Below are 19975 nucleotides of genomic sequence, written 5' to 3'. Positions count from 1 at the left end.
GGAACCTCGTAAAAAACATGAAAAATCATTAGTACAAAATGGGATTTTACAGGCAGAATTTCGCCCTGGATAATCCCGGAGAGGACTTGGTCAAATGCTGCTTAAATACCTTTAAGCAGCTTCTTAAGTATCTCAATTGCCTGACCTGCCGCTTACCACGGGCAAACCGCAGTAAGAGCCGGCACTTGGGAAATTAACAAGGAGGCGGGCTCAGAGCAGACTTCTGCCCTGCTGTCAATCAATGCCATTTTGACAGCAGACCCTCCTCCGAACCTGCCCTCTGAGCGCCGGCAAATTTCAGCCCTATGTGTGAGAATGTATTTCAATGTTTAAATAAGCCCTAATGTATGGAAATCAGAGCACACATGATTTCCATTGATTGCAATGGGATCGCACTGCGCACTCAGGTAGCTCATATGCAGTAGATGCAAAGAGTAGCTCTGTACACAAATAAGCTCTTAAGGGGAAGTGGCATGTGTTAAGTCTGTGTGTTATAATGAGAATTACTACACAGACCACAAGAGTAACTTTTAACAGGTCTTTACTAGTCGAAGGTCCGGGCTGAACTGCCCAATAAATCATTACACAGTACTTATATACCGGTGTGGTCACCACCGGTATTACAGTATACAGCAGCCAAGATAAAGTAGTGCAACTCTTAAAATAGTTCTCTTAAAGGTGGAACGGTTCTCTTAAAGGTGGAACGGTTACATACACCACAATCCTCCCTTTTTAGCTTGACAGTATATATTCCCCATTAAACATAACATACTAACATATATACACAACTTCATGTAAAAACAGTTCACAGATTCAGTCTCTGAGGAGGTCTCCTGACTCGGTCCGGATAACGCCTCGGTGGTGTAGTAGTTTTCTGTGGTGTAGTAGGTTCTCGTTGCTGGGGTGACTCATCTAATAGTCCTTCACTGGACTTAACAGCTTGAACTTTCGTAACTTCAGAACCAGCATTGCTGACTTCTAAAGGCTCGAGTACCTTGGGAAGTTTTTCTACTTCCAGACTGATTTGGCTCAGTTCGGAGGGACCACGTGCGTGGCCTGGTAGGGGTGATAATGGTTCAGATGAGTCATCATCTTCTGCTTCTTCTCTATTGTCTTCTATTTCCTCCATCACTTCAGCTTTTGCCTCTGCCACCAATTCCCTGAGTGGCTTATTACTGTTGACACTGCTCACAAAAGGGTGCTCTTTCTTCTTAGCTTTCAACTGATCGATGAATTTGACATATTCCCTTTCTTGCTCAGCTTTGATTCGTTTGGCCTCATCGCGCAGATGGTTTGCGTGTTCCTGTTCCATTTTCTCAATCAGCTGCTTCTGCTGTCTTTCCAGATTCTCCCACTCTGTGTCAAAGAACTTTTTCTTTGCATTTATCTCTTGCTCAAAACGGCGAATCATTTGTTCTAATTGCTGTTGTAGTTTGAAATTGAGTTGAGTTCGAGCCCGGTGTTCCTCAGAAATGTGCATGTCTGTAGACTGGACAGACTCAGAATTCTCTGTCAAACTATGTTGTTGTTGTTCAGTGGAATTCTGTTCTGATACTTTGTTCTCTTCTGAAGCATTTATGCACTCCTTCGTTTTTCCATCATTAGTCTGCAAGTCCATTTTAGACTTGTCTTTTGCACATGGGCTGGCCTTACCATCATCAGTTCCAGAGTCTGAGCTGATTGTCTTCACCGAGTTCTCACTCTCTGCTTTGTCATTGTCACTGTTGCATATGCCCTCATCCAATATTCTGGGCAATCGTTTAGGTTTAACATCTTCTTTTCCGGAATCTACCGTTATTGCTTTCAGGGAGTGCCAGTCTATATTTATTTTCCTGATCCACTCCCGTCCCAGAAGTGGTGGACCTCCCTCAGGTATTACATATATGTCCATTCCTTGGTGTTCTTTGCCCTGGTGTACCACCTTGACTTTTATCTTTCCGATGGGGTATACTCTTTGCCCCGTGTATGTCTGCAATACTATCTCCGTATCCCGTAGGGGAGTATGTGTGAATAACCTTTTGTAATCTTGCTTATTCATGATCGTCAATGCCGATCCGGTGTCCAATTCCATCTTCATTTGGACTCCTGCTATCTGCAGTGTGACCCAGATAGTTTGTCGGTCAGCTTCCTTACTCCCATTGTGAATTCTCAGACTACCCAGTTCCTTGCTGTTGGAGTCTGAATCCGAATTCTGTTCATCCGAACTCTTCTCAGCCACCTTATGTACCTTTCTGCACTTTTCCTGCGGTGAATTTTTGTTGCTGGCCTTCTTTCCTGACCGGCATACTTTAGCTATGTGACCAAGCTTGCCACATTTTCTACATTCCTGGTTTTTAAACCAGCATTGGTTCTGATCGTGTGTTGTCATCCCACAATGATAACATTTCGATGTACCCAAAGCCATTTGATCTACGCTGAGTACCGCTGCCTTCAGCTGCATTTCCGCAGTGCATCTCGCTGCGGCTTCGTGCGATGCTGCAATAGTGACAGCCTTATCAAGTGTAAGATCATTCTCTTCCAGTAGCCGCTTTTGTGTTCCTTCTTTCGACAATCCACACACGAATTTGTCTCTCAGTGCCTCTGTCAGTCTTTCCCCAAACTGACAGTATTTCGCCAGCTTACGCAGTTCAATTAAATACTCCGCGTTGCTTTCCTCTTTCCGTTGCGTTCTCGCATAAAATTTAAATCGTTCCGCTAACATCAGCGGTGTGGGGTTCAAATGATTTCTCAGGACAGCAACAATATTAGCGAAGGTCTGATCCGCCGGTTTAGCTGGTGATAGAAGATGCTTCAATAGCCCGTATGTCTTCGCACCCATTGAGTTTAGTAAGGTTAGTGCTTTATCATTATTTGATATTTTATTTGCCTTACGATAAATCTCTATGCGTTCTACATACGTGGCCCAATCTTCAACATCGGAATCGAAATCATTGATGTTACCACGCTTAGGCATCCTCGCAATCTTCTTGAAAAACAAAAAGAAATTTTTCTTTAACTTTTTTTTTCAAAATGGCGGTTTCCCGCGCTTGTCTTCTTCCCCGCCTACGAAAATGGCGGCTTCCCGCATTTGCCTTTCTCCCCCACTGGCTGTAATGGTGATTGCCGTATTGCTGCGTTCGCCCTCCCCAGCGGTTTTCAAATTGTGCCTCCCAGCCCCTCTTGCAGTCCGGTCCTTTCCCCCGGCTGCGGCTGAGTTCTCCGCGGTTTTTTTATTTTTATTTTCTCCCGCGCCTTACGCTGACCCGGTCGCTGCGCCTCGCGGCCTCGGTAGCTGCCCAGCCTTTTTCACCGGTCGCGGTCGAGCTCCCTCTCGACGCTGTTGCGTCTCCCAGCCCGCTTGCAGCCCGGTCTTTTACACCGGCTGCGTTTGCATTCACCGCGGCTCCCCATGCCTTACGCTGCCCCAGTCTCAGCGCCTCTGGTCCCGACTTCTGTCCGGCTCTTTTCCCCGGCCGTGGTCGAGTTCTCCACCCTTATATCCTCCGTTTTTCCCTCCCCTACTTCACAGTCAACGTGGCCGACTTGCTGCTCATCGCTGATCGGCTTACCCACCACCGTGATAGAAGGGATGATCACTGCCTGTTGCTGATGGAAGACTTCGTGTCAGGATTCTTCCTTTGCTCTTCAGACCTGCGTCTTTTCTCAGCAGGATGATGAGGGCGAATGCCTCCTCTCAACGCCCGTCAACTGCTTTGGATGTATCTCTGCCGCAGGGTAAGATCGTACTCGTCGCCACTGTTAAGTCTGTGTGTTATAATGAGAATTACTACACAGACCACAAGAGTAACTTTTAACAGGTCTTTACTAGTCGAAGGTCTGGGCTGAACTGCCCAATAAATCATTACACAGCACTTATATACTGGTGTGGTCACCACCGGTATTACAGTATACAGCAGCCAAGATAAAGTAGTGCAACTCTTAAAATAGTTCTCTTAAAGGTGGAACGGTTCTCTTAAAGGTGGAACGGTTACATACACCACAGCATGCTGATTTATTTATTTCTCAGTGGATTTTTCTGCTCTTCTTTGATTGGATTGCTTTGCTTTTCCTGTGGCGCCAAACATTTTTGGAATGTTGATGCGGGTACAAAAAGATGAACATTGTCTGCAAAATTCCTGGAAGCCTGAAATATTTACCAGAAGTCAGCAGAACAGTAAAATAGTAAAAAAGAAAGTGAATATGGAAAGGGACACTTACAATACAAACTCTACCTCCAGCTCCATGAGTAATAAGCCATCTATCTGCATGCTACTGAGACCCACGCGGGTCAGCAGGACAATTCAACATTAATGACAGGGGTTGCTTTTAAAGGGCCCAAACTGCAATATTTCAATGTTAACATGTACTAGATTAAAGAAGGCATGCAAGAGAGATCAGCAGATACATATGCCGGAATGCCCATGTACCCACCATTATGCCACCAACCATATCTGCAGCCAATAACACACCTACTTGCCAGCAACTGACAACAACTGCCTCTGCAGGCTCCAGATTAATGCAGAGCCAGTTGAGCAGCTATGCCATCTCTTGTAAGGACAACAGTAGCCAATCTCCAGCAGACAGGCAAGGGCACCAGCGCACTCAACTTTTGTACCTCCAACTACTTCCAACCAGCATAGGGATCATGGATCAACTGTAGAATCAGTCGATGTGCTGCCAACATATGTATTGAACTGATACATCAGTCAGCACAGTCAGCACTTCCTTCTGTTTGTCCACTGAATAACGACAGCAGCTGACGTGGCTAGCCAGCTCCACTATACTGCGGCATTTCTTCCGAACAAAGGGTCATTGATGGTATCCGTTTGGCCATTCAGGCAGCAGGTTCCTCGTCTTCCTCTGTCACCATCCTATATTCCTCCTCGCCTATATACTAGGACTCATTCAGTGTTACTGCTTCAAGCTCATTGGCTGCGTTCCCCAGGATGGTTCTTGCAAGCACTTGAAGATGCTGTAGCATGTTGTTCTGTTCTGGGCTGCTGACAGTTAAAGGAGACTGCTAATCCAGTCCAACAGTGACAGAGAAGGGAGAAACATCAGAATAGTGGCTCCAGGACACATCTTCAATCGGAGCTTGCATTACATAATAGTGTCTGTGATTGATATGGGGAACCAGACATACGTGCCTGAGCTTGGGAAAACCCTATGGCTTCACTTTGTCCTATTCTGTCCATGCTCTTCTATACAAGGATGTCCAGAGTGATCGCTTCCAAAAAAATGTAAAAATGATAATATCTGAGCTTTCCTCAAGTTCAGGTCCTTCCACTTGTACTCTGTATCATCTTGTCATTGAAGTGGGTGTTAGATGTTGTAAACTGAAAGAGCACATGCACACTAGCAGACATGTGCTCAACCTGCAGCCCATCATGTGTATCAAAAAGTCATTAATTATCATGCAGTTAGGCTGTGTTACAATTCTCATATGTGTGAAGCCCCTTGAAAGTGTTAGGTTGGCAAGGTCAGACAGTGGCTCAGTTGGTAGCACAATTACCTCTGATGGCAGAAGGTTGTGGGTTCATGTCCCACTCCAGGACTTGAACACAAAAATCTAGGCTGACACTCCAATGCAGTACCAAGGGACTGCTGCACTGTCGGATGTGCTGTCTTTCGGGTGAGATGTTAAACCGAGGCCCCGTCTGCTCTCTCAGGTGGATGTAAAAGATCCCATGGCACTATTTGAAGAAGAGCGGGTGAGTTATACCTGGTATCCTAGTCAATATTTATCCCTCAACCAACATCACTGAAACAGATTATCTGGTCATTATCACATTGCTGTTTGTGGGAGCTTGCTGTGTGCAAATTGGCTGCCACGTTTCCTACATTACAACAGTGACTACACTTCAAAAAGTACTTCATTGGCTGTAAAGTGCTTTGGGACGTCTGGTGGTCATGATAGGTGCTATATAAATGCAAGTCTTTCTTTTCTTGAAGGTGTGCCCTGCTGGAGTATGGATATACATGGTCAACGATGATAGAGTTGTATGGCCATGTGAGGGCGCAGCATGGACCAGCAGTAAATGGGCAACAGGTTGACGGACAACACTTTCTGGCAGGCATAATTTTGAAATCTAGATGGTAACTGGTACTATTGGGTACTCTTACATTGGCAGCTTCCTTAAGAAGTGCCTACTTCTTCTACATCTGGCCTCAATTCATGCTGGCAGTGCATTCAGCAATGAACTTGATTATCACTTCCCACTAGGCATACTGCATTACTTTTCTCTGGGAGGATGTCTGGATTGCCAAAGGAGGCAACCCTCTATGTACTAATCTCATGCAGCAGTACCTCGATTTTACCAGGCATGAAACAGGGAGTTTGAGTGGTGCACACACACTTGAGGGCCGATTTTAACCCTGTTCATCCAACAGAAACCGGGCAGGCAGGTAAAATGGTCTGTAGGACTTTCCTGCACCAATCCTGCTGTCTTCACACAGGTTCTGATCTTAACCTGCTCTTATGTGAGCAGGCAACAGGGACACTCACAGGAGGCTAGTGGGAACCTTCTTTAAATATGCACATCAGGAGCCGATTAAATCATTGGGTCCCAACTGCAATTTTAACCCGAAGCCTTTCAGGCCAACCTAGTGGGAAGAGGAGCCGGGGCCATTTGTTTGCTTTCCTTGTGGGGCCAGGAGGAGTGCTCCTCTTGGCCCCACCAGGAAAGTTTAGGCCTCCCCTGCCCTGGGATTCCCCTATCTTTACCACGAGGTGCGAGGCCCTCCTGAACCTCCTCCCAACCACTTACCTGAGTGCTGGGGTCTGCTCCTTCAATCCCAGCTGCCACTTACTGCCGAGTTCAGGTGGGAGACCAGCGGGGCCAATAAAGATGCGGCCCGGGATCTAAAATCTCCTGTGCCTCAGGCTGCCGAGTTCCGGACGGTTTGCCTCTTGCCTCGGCTCCCGCCCGCACAACTTCTGCCCCCCGTTAAAACTGTGGCTTTGGTTTATGCCTCTGTCTTTATTCTGGCTGCATTACCTTTTTTTTCTCCAATGCAGTTATTTAAAAGGTTGAATAATAAATTTGAAATATTCCTTAAAATTTTAGCTGTAGTGTTTTAAGGGCTGCCGTCATACACTTTCTTCCCTCACCCCCAGCAATCTTCCAGTGCCAAGCCCAACATGGGCCAGGTACTTGCCATGCAGAATGAATCTGGAAAATCCGTAAAGATTGGCCCAAGATAAATTAGCAAGTATTGAGCTTACTTCACCCTGCCTCATCACTTTACCTTGGCGTGTATAGAGAGTGAGATACAACCTAAGTCCTAAAGGGTAATAGTGAGCTTATATACAGCACTGATATGACTCCACCTGGAGTAGGGTGTACAATTATAATCAGTGCGTTAAAGTGGCAGAATCCTAGCTTTGGAGAGGGTATAGAGGAGGACCATTGAACTGATACCAGGGACGAGGCAACTGAACTAGGAGAGACTCATGGAGGACAAAAATAGCTCAAGAGGCTTTATCTACATTTTCAAGATTCTAATGGGCATAGATAAACAGAACCGTAATAATTTCTTTGACATAACCAGAAACTGTAATGTGAGGCACAAACTCGAGTTCAGAACAGGGGAGGTGAAGAGACAGTTTAGATTTCACTACTCCACAAAAGAGGTGATGAATTTGTGGAACAGACTCCCCATGGAGGGAGCAAATTAAAGAGAGAGGTGGTTTTCGTGAAAGACTAGATTAAGCGGTATAAAATAGGATGGTATGTTTTGAACTATGTGACCTAACCACAATGGACCACAATGCATCCTCTAGCCTGATGCATTCCTGTGTGTTAAAATGAGGGTTACTGCAATGCACACATTTTCAAAAACAATCTTAAATAAATCTTTCTGTAAACTTGTGTCTACTGCTGTGCATATGTAGCTGTAATGAACATATGTTATCATTACTGATAAAAGGTGCATCACTTCTTGATTTACCTCAACTTCTCTCCTAGTCTTTTTAATTTTAATAGTGTTCTGCACAATGAGCCCTGGTCCTTTACCTAAGTTGCGTTATTATATGATTTCTAAATAATATTTCAGTTTATTGGTTTCTCTGCTGCCTGCATTGCATAATCTACTTGAAACAATACGGCCAAGAGTTTCTGCTTTGGGCACAATCGGTGATCCGGGCACAAATTACACTTGAAATTGTGCAAGTTTGAAGACTTGTTTTTGCTCAAGTTTCTGCTCAAACTCATTTGCATATTGCTGCATTTCAGATCCAACTGGTTTTGATAAGGCCCCGCATGGCAGACTGGTCAGGAAAGTGAAAGCCCGTGGGATCCAAGGCAAAGTGGCAAGTTGGATCCGAAATTGGCTCAGAGGCAGGAAACAAAGGCTAATGGTCGAAGGGTGTTTTTGTGACTGGAAGGCTGTTTCCAGTGGGGTTCCGCAGGGCTCAGTACTGGATCCTTTGCTTTTTGTGGTATATATCAATGATTTGGACTTGAATGTAGGAAGTATGATTAAGAAGTTTGCAGATGATACAAAAAGTGGCCGAGTGGTTAATAATGAAGAAGAAAGCTGTCGACTGCAGGAAGATATCAATGGACTGGTCAGGTGGGCAGAACAGTGGCAAATGGAATTCAATCTGAAGTGTAAGGTAATGTATTTGGGAAGGGCTAACAAGGCAAGGGAATACACAATGGCCCATACTTTCTGACCCCCACGGGTGTGTATGAGCTGTGTAAACACCCGTAGGGGCCTCGTAAATCCCGGTTTCAGACATGCGAAGTGCATGCGCTGAAAACCGGCACTTCCGATCTGTCAAGAATCCTCTTGACAGATCCTCCGCCTGCCCTGGAGAAGGGCCTCCGCGAGCAGTGAGTTCCACTTTCTGCACAACCTCCGCCCGCTGAAAACCTTTAAAAATCTTACGCCTGGTAAAAGAGTTTAAAAATGCAACAAAAAAAAAATGTTCACTCATTTATAATTTTAAAATACTTTAAAAAAGTTAAGTTTATTTTTAGCCCCATAAAAAACTTGAATTATTTTTTTCAAAAAATTAAATTTTTGTTTAAAATACTTAATTTAATGTGATTTTAACTAATTTTAAATAGGTGATTTAAAAAAAATATATTTATTAGTTTTAGTGTGTTTTTTGAGTGATCCCCATTCATACTTTTGACAGATCTAAGCGGAGAGAGACCTGTCAAAAGTGTGAAGGGGGATTCCCTTCCTTGATTGGTTCCCCATGGCCCACATGGTCCCAGGGACGCTTGCGAACTGCCTGCGCCCCTGGGATACCTGGGCTTCTGCGCGCGTGCACCAGGAGAAGCCCAGGAGCGGAAGTGTCGGGACCTACGTAGCCAGCAGGTAAGTTCGTAGATTTTTTCCAGATTGGAGGCATCCGCACACAGGAAGCCTCCGATCGGAAGATCCGGGCCAATAAATGGTAGGACACTGAGAAGTGCAGAGGATCAGAGGGACTTTGGAGTGCATGTCCACAGATCACTGAAGGTAGCAGGACGGGTAGATAAGGTGATTAACAAGGCATACGGGATACTTGCCTTTATTAACCGAGGCGTAGAATATAAGAGCAGGGAGGTTATGCTGGAACTGTATAAAACACTAGTTAGGCTGCAGCTAGAATATTACGTGCAGTTCTGGTCACCACATTACAGGAAGGATGTGATTGCACTAGAGGGGGTGCAGAGGTGATTTACAGGATGTTGCCTGGGCTGGGGAATTTTAGATATGAAGAAAGATTGGATAGGCTGGGGTTGTTTTCTTTGGAACAAAGGAGGCTGAGGGGAGACCTAATTGAGGTGTATATAATTATGAGGGGCCTAGATAGAGTGGACAGGAAGGACCTATTTCCCTTAGCAGAGGGGTCGCTAACCAGGGGGCATAGATTTAATGTAACTGGTAGGAGGATTAGAGCGGATTTGAGGAGAATTTTTTCACCCAGAGGGTGCTGGGGGGGTCTGGAACTCACTTCCTAAAGGGTGGTAGAGGCAGAAACCCGCATCACATTTAAAAAGTACTTGAATATGCAGTTGAAGTGCCATAACCTACAAGGATACGGATCAAGTGCTCGAAAGCGGGATTAGGCTGGATAGCTCTTTCTCGGCCGGCACGGACAAGATGGTCTGAATGGCCTCATTCTGTGCTGTAAATTTCTATAATTCTATGAACATAGAATCCTTCATGAACAAGCACAATTGGGCAGTGTTTCAGAGCGTAATTTTTTTATTTAGCAATAAAAAATATTCCTTGATATATTTAAGAGTGTTAACCTGGTACAGATTTATTAATACTGTACAGCTGAAAATGGGTTTATCACAAAAAATAAGTATTTTTAATCAAAGTTTCAAGTCCAGCACCTGTTAGTAACCTGATTTTAAATAACTGAACATTACTTAAAAAAAACTATACAGAACCATTTACTAGTTACATTGGTGTACAGTAATCAATTTCTTAGTAAATTAAAAACATATATTTAAAAGCTTTTAAAACATGCCTAAAAAAACCTTAATTTTTAGAGCCTCCTTGAAGGCCCGCAAACGGGCGCAAGTAGCGGAAACTCGCCATGACGATTAATTTGATCGGGGGCATGGCCAGGTTTGTGGGCAGGGCCGTCTTCTAGCGAGATGCTTTTTTAAACTAGCGCAAGAGATTGTGGAAATTTGATCTGCGCTGGACTTAATTTGTGCTTGAAATTCTTCGATCTGTTGTGCTGGTTTGGCCGATTTGGTTTTGGCAAATTGAGCTGAAAAAAAACAGCACAACCTAGCAGAAACTCCTGCTCGTTGTCTTTAAAATGTTTAACTTATCACTTATCTAGTCTCCTTCCTCTGGACAGCAGCCTTAATGTTGGTTTCTAATGAACTGTAAGATTCCAAACATCACATTTTATTTTAATAATTAGAAATTGGATAACAATTTACATCAACTCATGGTAATAAAAGTTACTTTAACGTTCTATCCCATTCTTCCCACTTATTCCCCTTGTGTGCAGATTATCCTTTTCCATTGGAGAGTAGGTAATACCATCCTCACAGACCTTTCCACTGTTGCTATAATTGCCTTTCCACCAGGAAGCATTCTTGCACAGTGGAAACTGGGAGGGTTTCTTATTCCTCCACACAATGATTTTTTACCTCCCTCCATCCCATGATACTGTCAAATTATCCAAATACAAATGCCAGTGAAGACTAGCGATCAAAATGTAAGTGTGCCGTATTAAATCCAACACTGCAGTTGCCAGGCTGTTCCAGCCAAGCTTTTTTAGAATATCACTGTCAGCCCAAATAGAAGGAGTTTGACTATAATTAAGCTTACAAATACTTACTAATCGGCGTACAGTATGTCATGAAATAATCTGAAACACATTAGCTGCCTTTGGCAATATAAATCATCAGCTCTGAAATTAGTTAAATATAGACCAGTCATGGTTAATTTCAGCAGACTGATTCAAAAGCCAATTCAATTAACCATTTACATCAAGCATGGTGACTTTTGCCGCAAACTAGATTTTAATAATGGGTGCTATATTTACAAGTAGCCTAATTTTAAGTGCAACAGGATTAGAATGCTTTGAACTGCATTCTTGATTTTTTTTTGTTTACTTTGGGTTATATGCATAAAATATAAAGAGCTGAGTAATGCAGAGGTGACACTTTCCTTTCCAGTATGAATTGCTGTTGTGCAGACTGCATGTGCTGTATCAGCCTCTACCCTCTCATTATTAACTTTCCTTGTTTGTCATCAATCTTCATTTGGTTCAGGTTGCCTTTGCAGTTGCTGCAGCAGGATGGCGTAGGCTGTTGTGGCATCTCTATGCCTTTTATAATCTATTCTTACCCTACCGTTTTTATTATAGATCAGGAATTCTCTACATCTATGAAATATGCTGCATATAGTTCCTAATGAATCCTTAAGTGCAAGATTAGAAGGACAAAATATCTTTTGCTAAAATGGATAGGACTTCAAAGCTATAAATAATCTGCCTAGGCAATATTTTCTTATACATATCAATATATTGATCAAATGTGTAAAGAACCTTAATTAAATTAAATTAATAACATGGCAGGACTTTTTTTTTGTTTTTGCAAGCTTTTATTACTTTGTGTCAATTAGTTCAACTTTTCTTTTAATAGAAACTCGGTGGAGATTTTCAGAAGAACAGTATTTTTAGAATTATGATCATTAGATTTGATTTTTGACCGATTACTTTTACTGCAGAGGAGACGAATGCAAAGGAATGTCAAAGCTTCAATCATTTTTAAACTGGTTATTTTGCTGCTAACGGCACATTATACACTGCACAGTTCTGATTAAATATTATTTGCATGCATTCATTTCCAGCAAACAGTATCATTTTTTTTCACTCCTGCATAGACAGTACCTGAACATCAGAAACAGTATTCGTACAAACGCCTCCTGCAAGATACAGTTTGGATTATTAAATAAAGATCTTCGCGTTCCACAGCAGTTACCTTTTCATGCTGCAATCGGAATCATTCATGGCAGAATCTATTCTGTCATAAAGATTTCAGATCTGATTGTATGTCCACACAATGGTAAATAGAAACACTGGCAATGAGAGACAAATACATTTCCCCCTCAGATTACAAAGATTAAAATAGTAGAACTCCAGATCAAATGTGACCACACACTAAAAATGACATTAAATAGATTCAATTTAACTTGGATGGGGGGGGGGGGGGGGCAATAAGTTAATGATTATGGTTTCTTTTCGTTCTATAGCATCACATTGCAAATTGCAGTCGAATATAAAGCTATCCGATGGCTGTGTACACAGCCTTTATTATAACGTTGCAATAGTTGCTTCTGCACTGGTCTGCTGCCATTTTCGTAATCTTTTACTGTTTGGGGTCCAATGAAATGCGGCAGCTGTTGCCATTTGCCAAAATTGAGTTGAATCAATTTATTTGGTTGTTCAACGTCGAATTCAGCTTTTAAAGAAAGCACGGGCGAGGGGAAATCCTTCCGATATTCTGCAAGAACCAACAACAACAAAAAAATCGAAATGAACATACAGCTGTGTCCCGCAGACTGACAGCGCTAGCGCCCTTCTCACTGTGGCCGCGAATAAAAAACAATTGGGGCTTTTGTTCAGCGCGTTAAAGGCGAGCGCTGCTATTTCCCGGCGGGTTTAACTATTGCATTGCGATTTTCTCAAAGACCGGACGTATCAATTACCATTCATTTCAAACAAAAAAAAATTTGCCCCCCAAAAAATAAAATCTGCAAAAGTGAAGTTAGCTGAATTGCAACCCGGCTCGCCCACTTGAAAAGTTGCTAAACCAGCGTCATTCCCTTTTTTATTTTACGTCCAGTGGATCTGCGGACTGACACACGCCTGGGTGTTGTACGTAAGGAAGACAACTGCGTGCATGCATTCAGCCCAATGTGCAGACGCACATAACATAGCCACACAAACATACGTGCGAAGCCCTATGTGCAGTCTCTGGGAGTCAGTCCTTTACTCAAACACTCCCTTCTGATCCAGACCATTGCTGAAGTGTCCGGGAGAGAGGCGCTGTTCAGAGAGAGAGAGAGAGAGAAGAGGGGAAAATCCAAGGAGTTTTCTGCAATAAACAGAACTAGCGCGAGATATAATTACCCCTTACTGAGAGTCAGTTGACGCCTTGCCTCTGTAATTGAATCCAAGCTGTGGGTACAAAACACAGTCCACATCTACTTTGCCAGCAGTGAGGTCGGAAAGATAAAGACGGTGGGGGGGAAATCTTTCTGCTCCAAGTGAATCTGTTTGGGCTCAACGGATCGACCGCTTTGATGCCAACATTTGGCTGCTTGTGTGAATTGATTTTTCGCCCACCGATTCCCTGATCAGACGGGATTTTTGTTTTTGCCAGCACGGCTCGGCAGAGGGTGCGAGCTCTTCTAGTGGGCACCAAACTGGAACGATCAGAGCCGCTTAGCGCTTCCCTTTCCATACACAGACACACACACACAGACAGACAGACAAAAAGAAAGGCAGAGGGGCTGGCGGAATATGCCGAGATTGCAGAATTTCTCTCTCTCCAGCACGTTGTCTCTTCAGCGGCCAGCGAAACGTCTGGGACATGGGATCAGGTGCCAAGTGCAACTGAGGGAATCTGGAATGATATATTTCTTGTAGTCTGCGGGGGACGACGGTAAGGAAAGCAGAGAGCACTGTGACCGTAACCGGATTGTGAATGCCTGATTATGTACTTGCTTGCTGTTTGCAGTTTTTGCAATGCCGATTCTTTTAGAAAACTACCGGGGCTTTGCCTAGTGTTGCGTCGCTGCTGGTGCTGCGTACCGACACACTTGTGTCAGGATTGACAAGCAACTTCCCGGGCTCGGATCTGTTGGTTGTTTTATTATATACACATATATATGTGTGTGTGTGCGTGCGTGGAAAATCTTTTTTTATTTAATTGAAATGCAGCTGAAACAATTCATGGCATGAGATGGGAGGCAGATGCAACTGTCTGAAAATGCTGCCGCGGTTTGCGCTGGTGCAGATCATTCTGGGTTTGGCTTGGGGCAATCCGACGACGGACCTTTGCGAGGAGATGTGCTCCTGCACCGAGGTGGAAGGCGTCCTGCACATCGACTGCGAGAGGAGAGGCATCTCCAACTTGCAGCATTACAGCGCGCCCACTTCCCGCTTCTACGAACTCCTCCTGCACAGCAATTCGCTGTCCAAACTCTTCCCCAACGAGTTCGCCAACTTTTACAACGCGGTCACTTTGCACCTGGAGAACAACGGGCTGCACGACATCATCCCGGGGGCTTTCCTGGGGCTGCAGCTGGTGAAGCGGCTGCACATCAACAACAACAAGATCAAAGGCTTCAGGAGGCACACCTTTCTGGGGCTGGATGACATGCAGTACCTGCAGGCGGATTTCAACCTGCTCAGGGACATCGACCCGGGGGCTTTCCGCGACCTCAACGAGCTGGAGGTTCTGATTTTGAACGACAACCTCATCGCCTCTCTCCCCGCCGACCTGTTCCACAACGTGCCCATCACACACCTCGATCTCCGGGGAAACAGGCTGAAAACGCTGCCTTACGAAGGGATTCTGGAGCTGATCCCCGGGGTGGCTGAAATTCTGCTGGAGGACAACCCCTGGGACTGCACTTGCGATCTGCTGCCCCTTAAAGGTGAGGTGCAAAGGATTAAAGTAAGACGGGAAGGAGGGGGGTGGTGATAATAGTAATTACTCATTGTGACCGCTAGGTGGCGTAGTTGGGTAAAACGGTGCTTGAAATCAGAACTATTCCAAACAAGATAAATAGCAGTGGTCTGTCTGTATTCATTGATGGCCGTTAGAGAGAGGGAGGGAGGGAGGGGGGGGGGGGTACATTAAGTTCTGACAATCTATGCCAAGTCTGAAGCAAACACGAGTTCACAGCACAGAAGTGCCTTAACTGACCTGCGCAGTTTTCATTCAGAATGACTTGAGAGCAGAAAGGAAGCTCAGGAGTGTGCAGAGCTGGAGTTCATAACATGCAGGAGTTTCAGTTGTGTACTTTGAAAATGTCTCTTGTAGCCATGGCGCGCAGTATGGGCACAGAGCACACATTCTCAAGATACAGTCTTATGGGGGGGGGTTTTTCGGTCACTTTGCTGCAACACTTGATAGTTTTCATTTCCTGGTTTGTTACTTTTACTGTTTGCCATCAAAGAGTTGGTAAAATTGAGAGTTGGGGTGGTGAAATGTTGCAGGTTCTGAATGCCTCCATTCTTTTGCTTCAGCATATTTTAACAGGATGAAGTTGTGCTAATTATAGTCACAATTGATTTTGGAGTTTAATGTGAACCCTTTATGTTAATACTTTGCACAGTAATTTCGATAAGATATTTTTGTAATATATTTTAACAATATGGTGGTGGCTAACATTGATTAACATAGCAACATATCAGGAACATCTCCAATCTATATTGTTTTTCCCTTCAAGAATGGCTAGAGCACATCTCCCATTCAGCCTCGACTGGAAGAGTAGTTTGTGAGGCACCCATGCGATTACAAGGAAACGACCTGAATGAAACATCCGAATATGATTTATGCCCTTGGAAGATTGATAATGATTTTGTTGCTCCACCTGCTCAAGGGGCTTCTGGGCTGCCTCCAACTCCCGCCGTTCAGCATCCCAGGTCACCAACGTCAGCATCAGTGCGCACAGGAGTATCAAAGCCACGCGGAAACTGGCAGCTGAGGACAAGACCTTCGGCCAATGCTATTGTACCTAATGGCAGTAGTAATCCCCTTTTATTAGCTGGATGTCCAACAGCTTGTAGTTGTTCTATCAATAGCCCTGAATCAGGTCTTGAGGTTAACTGCAGGGGCAGCAAGCTTGAGAGTATAGCTGAGCTCCAGCCCAAACCATTGAAAGCACAGGAACTGTTCTTAAGACAGAATAATATAGGAATCATAAGGAAAACTCATTTCCTGGACTACAGCAGTTTGACTTTGTTGGATTTGGGAAATAATGCCATAAAGTTGATAGAAAACAACACTTTTCATAATCTCACTGATTTGCGTTGGCTGTATCTGGATAACAATAACTTGGAAACCCTCATCCCCGATATGTTTGTAGGGCTGCAAAATACAGAGTACCTGAACTTGGAGTTCAATTTAATTCAGTTAATCCTGCCAGGCACATTTGACTGGATGCCAAATCTGAGAGAATTGTTTTTACATAACAATCTATTGAAGTCTTTGCCTGTAGATGTGTTTTCTTCTGTCTCCCTCTCCAAGCTAAGTTTACACACCAATTATTTTATGTATCTCCCAGTCACTGGTGTTTTGGATCAGCTAACTTCAGTTGTGCAAATCGACCTTCATGGAAATCCATGGGACTGTTCATGCAACATCATAGCTTTCAAGCAGTGGGTTGAGAGGATGGGCACTGATGTTGTTGTGAGCGAATTAAAATGTGCATCTCCTGAAGAATTTTGGGACAGAGATTTTAAGTCTATAAGCAATGAGCTGATGTGCCCGGAGTTGTATACAAAAATCCATCTAACGTTTTCCTCATCCAGTAACATTACCATATCAGCAGAGACAGGGACTCACGTGAATCCCTACTTGGAGACCAGCAGAGTTTCTATTTCAGTGCTGGTACCTGGCCTTTTACTTGTCTTTGTTACATCTGCCTTTACGGTTGTTGGCATGCTGGTGTTTATCTTGAGAAATCGTAAGAGATCAAGAAAAAGGGATACCAACTCCTCTGCTTCAGAAATTAACTCCTTGCAAACAGTGTGCGATTCTTACTGGCACAATGGGCCTTACCATGCAGAGGGACCTCATAGAGTATACGATTGTGTTACACACTCCCTTTCAGACTAGGCTTCATGAAATGAAGTACTGCAAATATAGCGTGTGATTTAAAACAGCACATTATCCGGAGATGAGGACGTGACATTGATGGTTAGATGCTCCTGATGTAAATAATGATACTATAGGCTTCTGCTAAAATTCTGCAACAGAATGTTGAACTCAGCTTTCTAATGAAAATAGAAAGCACGCACGCTACAGAAGTGCATATAACTTTTAGAACTAACAATTTTTCTCCTGCTGTGAAACATACACGCATTTCGCAAGAAAGCACAGGTGGTAATGTTGTGCTTTTCAGTGCTCTTTTCATCATGTTGATATTCCGAATGTAAATGACAATTAATCAGTTGTATAAAAAAAAATATAAAGACGATTTGTTGTCATTTGGAGATAAGGGAGAATTGTAAAAAGAATACAAAAAAAGGGGAAGTAGATTACGGCATTTAGGTTTTACAGTTGTAAAGTTGCACGAACGCATGAATGTATTGTACAGAACTGTCTAATTAGAAGCAAGTGATGCATGTCATGCATGAACTCAACACCACAGGGATACACCACATAGCTGGAGGAAATAGCTATTATTATGCTCCATTCATGAGTACTAATTGTATTCTATGAAGTCATGTCTCCAGTATTGATCACAGTGACCTTCCCCTGTTTATTTTTGCTGTGATTATAATTGTGCAGTTTGTGCTATTATTGCTTAGATAAGGTGTAAGCTGCAGGTCATCTTGTTTTAGACCATATTTGTTCATGCATGGTTAGTAACTATTTATTTTATATTATGAATTTTTCCATGTTTTGGGTGTTATTTTATATTTGCTAATGCCTATTCCATCTAAATTTCAGAGTAGTTACTATGTTTTGTACCGTGGTAAAGGAATTAAAATGGCCAATGGAATATTCTTTTTTTTTAAATTTGGGAATAAATATATAAAGTACACTTAAGCATGATCAATTAACGTCACTCTATTGCTCAGGCTGCATCAGTGATATGATGTAAACTATTTTGTTCAAGTCATCGTTATGTAACATAATAAAACAGAAAATACTATGGAGGTGGCACTTAGAGGACATTTAATAGGATTATTTTAGAGTTTTATAATGGCAAAATTTTTCAACATTAAAATGACTGGTTTAATCTGAAGACTGATTTAGTTATTTAGCCCTCATCAGAACAGAAGACCCATCTATATGAAGAGCTTTGCTCACACTTATGCATAGTGCTAAATATTTATCAATTGACATTTTATTTGAATGTTTTGCAGCTGTTTAAACTTTGGGAGACCCTGAAATTTTCCAAAATGCTCTGAAGTGACCATGGTATTTTTCCCTGACTGCAGCAACTAGTGGCATCAGTGGTACACAGAGATGACTGCAAGCACCCAAGGCTCTAAACGGGATGCAGAAGTAATGATCATCTAGTTTTGCATTGATTTGTGAACTACAGTGTCACTTAAGTGGTCAGCACATTGGACTGACAGTCTTGGCAAAGGCTACCTTGTTAATAGAATCTATTGGCAGTAAATGGTTCCTCAGCTCATAAAATCCCTTCTTTGTTTAAAAAAAAATGTGTTGTTGCAATCCTCAGAATTTATACACAAGCAGACTTGAATTACTCCTATGTTTTTAACAAGTCAGTCAAGCATCCATCGGACAACCTTTATTTAATATTCCATTAAGGTAAAACAACTAAATGTTAATGCCAAAAAATGGTGACTGGTGCAGTAGTGTGGTTTTACAGGCACTGGTAACCCTACGATAATTAGCTAAAATCACCCTACTTCTTGTGTGAATTTAGACATTGTTGTCTGTAAGCTGTTTGGTCAGGGGGAGCATCAGAACTGAGCTCAATCCTGTCACCAATGGACATCCATGCTCTCATTTTCAAGCAGGAGTCACTGACCACTGGCCTCGGGAGCAGGAATCCGGGTTGATTTATCTTTCGTCAAACCATGGCTCTTAGGCCAATTTATTACTGCTAAAACTACCTCAGTTGAGATCAGCAGACAAGCACAGATCAGAGATTGAATTCTGAGACACTACTGTTCAGTATGGCTCTGTAACGCACCCGGTACACCAGTTATTTACTGGTCCATCAGTGGAACTAGGAGTGATTCTTCTCTAATTTATATTAAAAAGAATATTTTTACAAATAGGAATATGTCTTAGATTATCTACTTATTTTAGAAATCATGGTCTTGAAATTATGCAGTGTGAAAATTAGTGTATGAACATTTAACACATTTGCATGAAAGTCCCTCATCTGCTTTTTAATAGCTATTGTAATGTTTTAATGACTTTGTTAAAATACCAGACAAAGACATTTTATACAAACTTGTATTTGCATGCCAATATTCACACAGCTTAATTTCAAGGCCCATTATATTATGCAGCCATTTTAATATAATTTTAACAACTCCAGGGAATTATTGCAGTGGAGGTAGAAGAATCCTAAAGGACCTTATTATAATCTGAGAAAATTTGAGTTGGGTAGATTTTAAAATCAATGCTCAAATTAGATGTCTTCCCAGAACAGGGAATGTGTACAAGAATCATTGCATTCAAAACAGCGGAAGAGAGGTTCCTGATTAAACAGGGAGCAGAAGGATACATACTTGAGGATGAGGTAGGAGAGAAATGGAAAATATTCTGAGAAACTCTTGCCTATAAAGCTAAAT

At 42.9% G+C, this 19975-nt stretch overlaps 1 protein-coding gene across 1 annotated transcript; it reads left to right on the top strand.

Moving 5' to 3' along the window:
* The first annotated feature begins 14418 nt into the window (after positions 1–14418).
* Positions 14419–18441, top strand: slitrk1 (SLIT and NTRK like family member 1). The gene is made up of 2 exons (XM_085998552.1): positions 14419–15117; positions 15916–18441. Exons 1-2 carry the CDS (start codon positions 14421–14423, stop codon positions 17304–17306), a joined length of 2088 nt encoding a protein of 695 aa, XP_085854678.1. The 5' UTR covers positions 14419–14420; the 3' UTR covers positions 17307–18441.
* Positions 18442–19975: the final 1534 nt, after the last annotated feature.

This window comes from Somniosus microcephalus, chromosome 10 (genome assembly GCF_052327205.1).
Source record: "Somniosus microcephalus isolate GS21.2 chromosome 10, FLI_Smic_1.0, whole genome shotgun sequence".
Taxonomy (NCBI): Eukaryota; Metazoa; Chordata; class Chondrichthyes; order Squaliformes; family Somniosidae; genus Somniosus; species Somniosus microcephalus.
The sequence above is the reverse complement of the archived record's forward strand: the minus strand, read 5'-3'. Positions and strand labels throughout refer to the sequence as shown.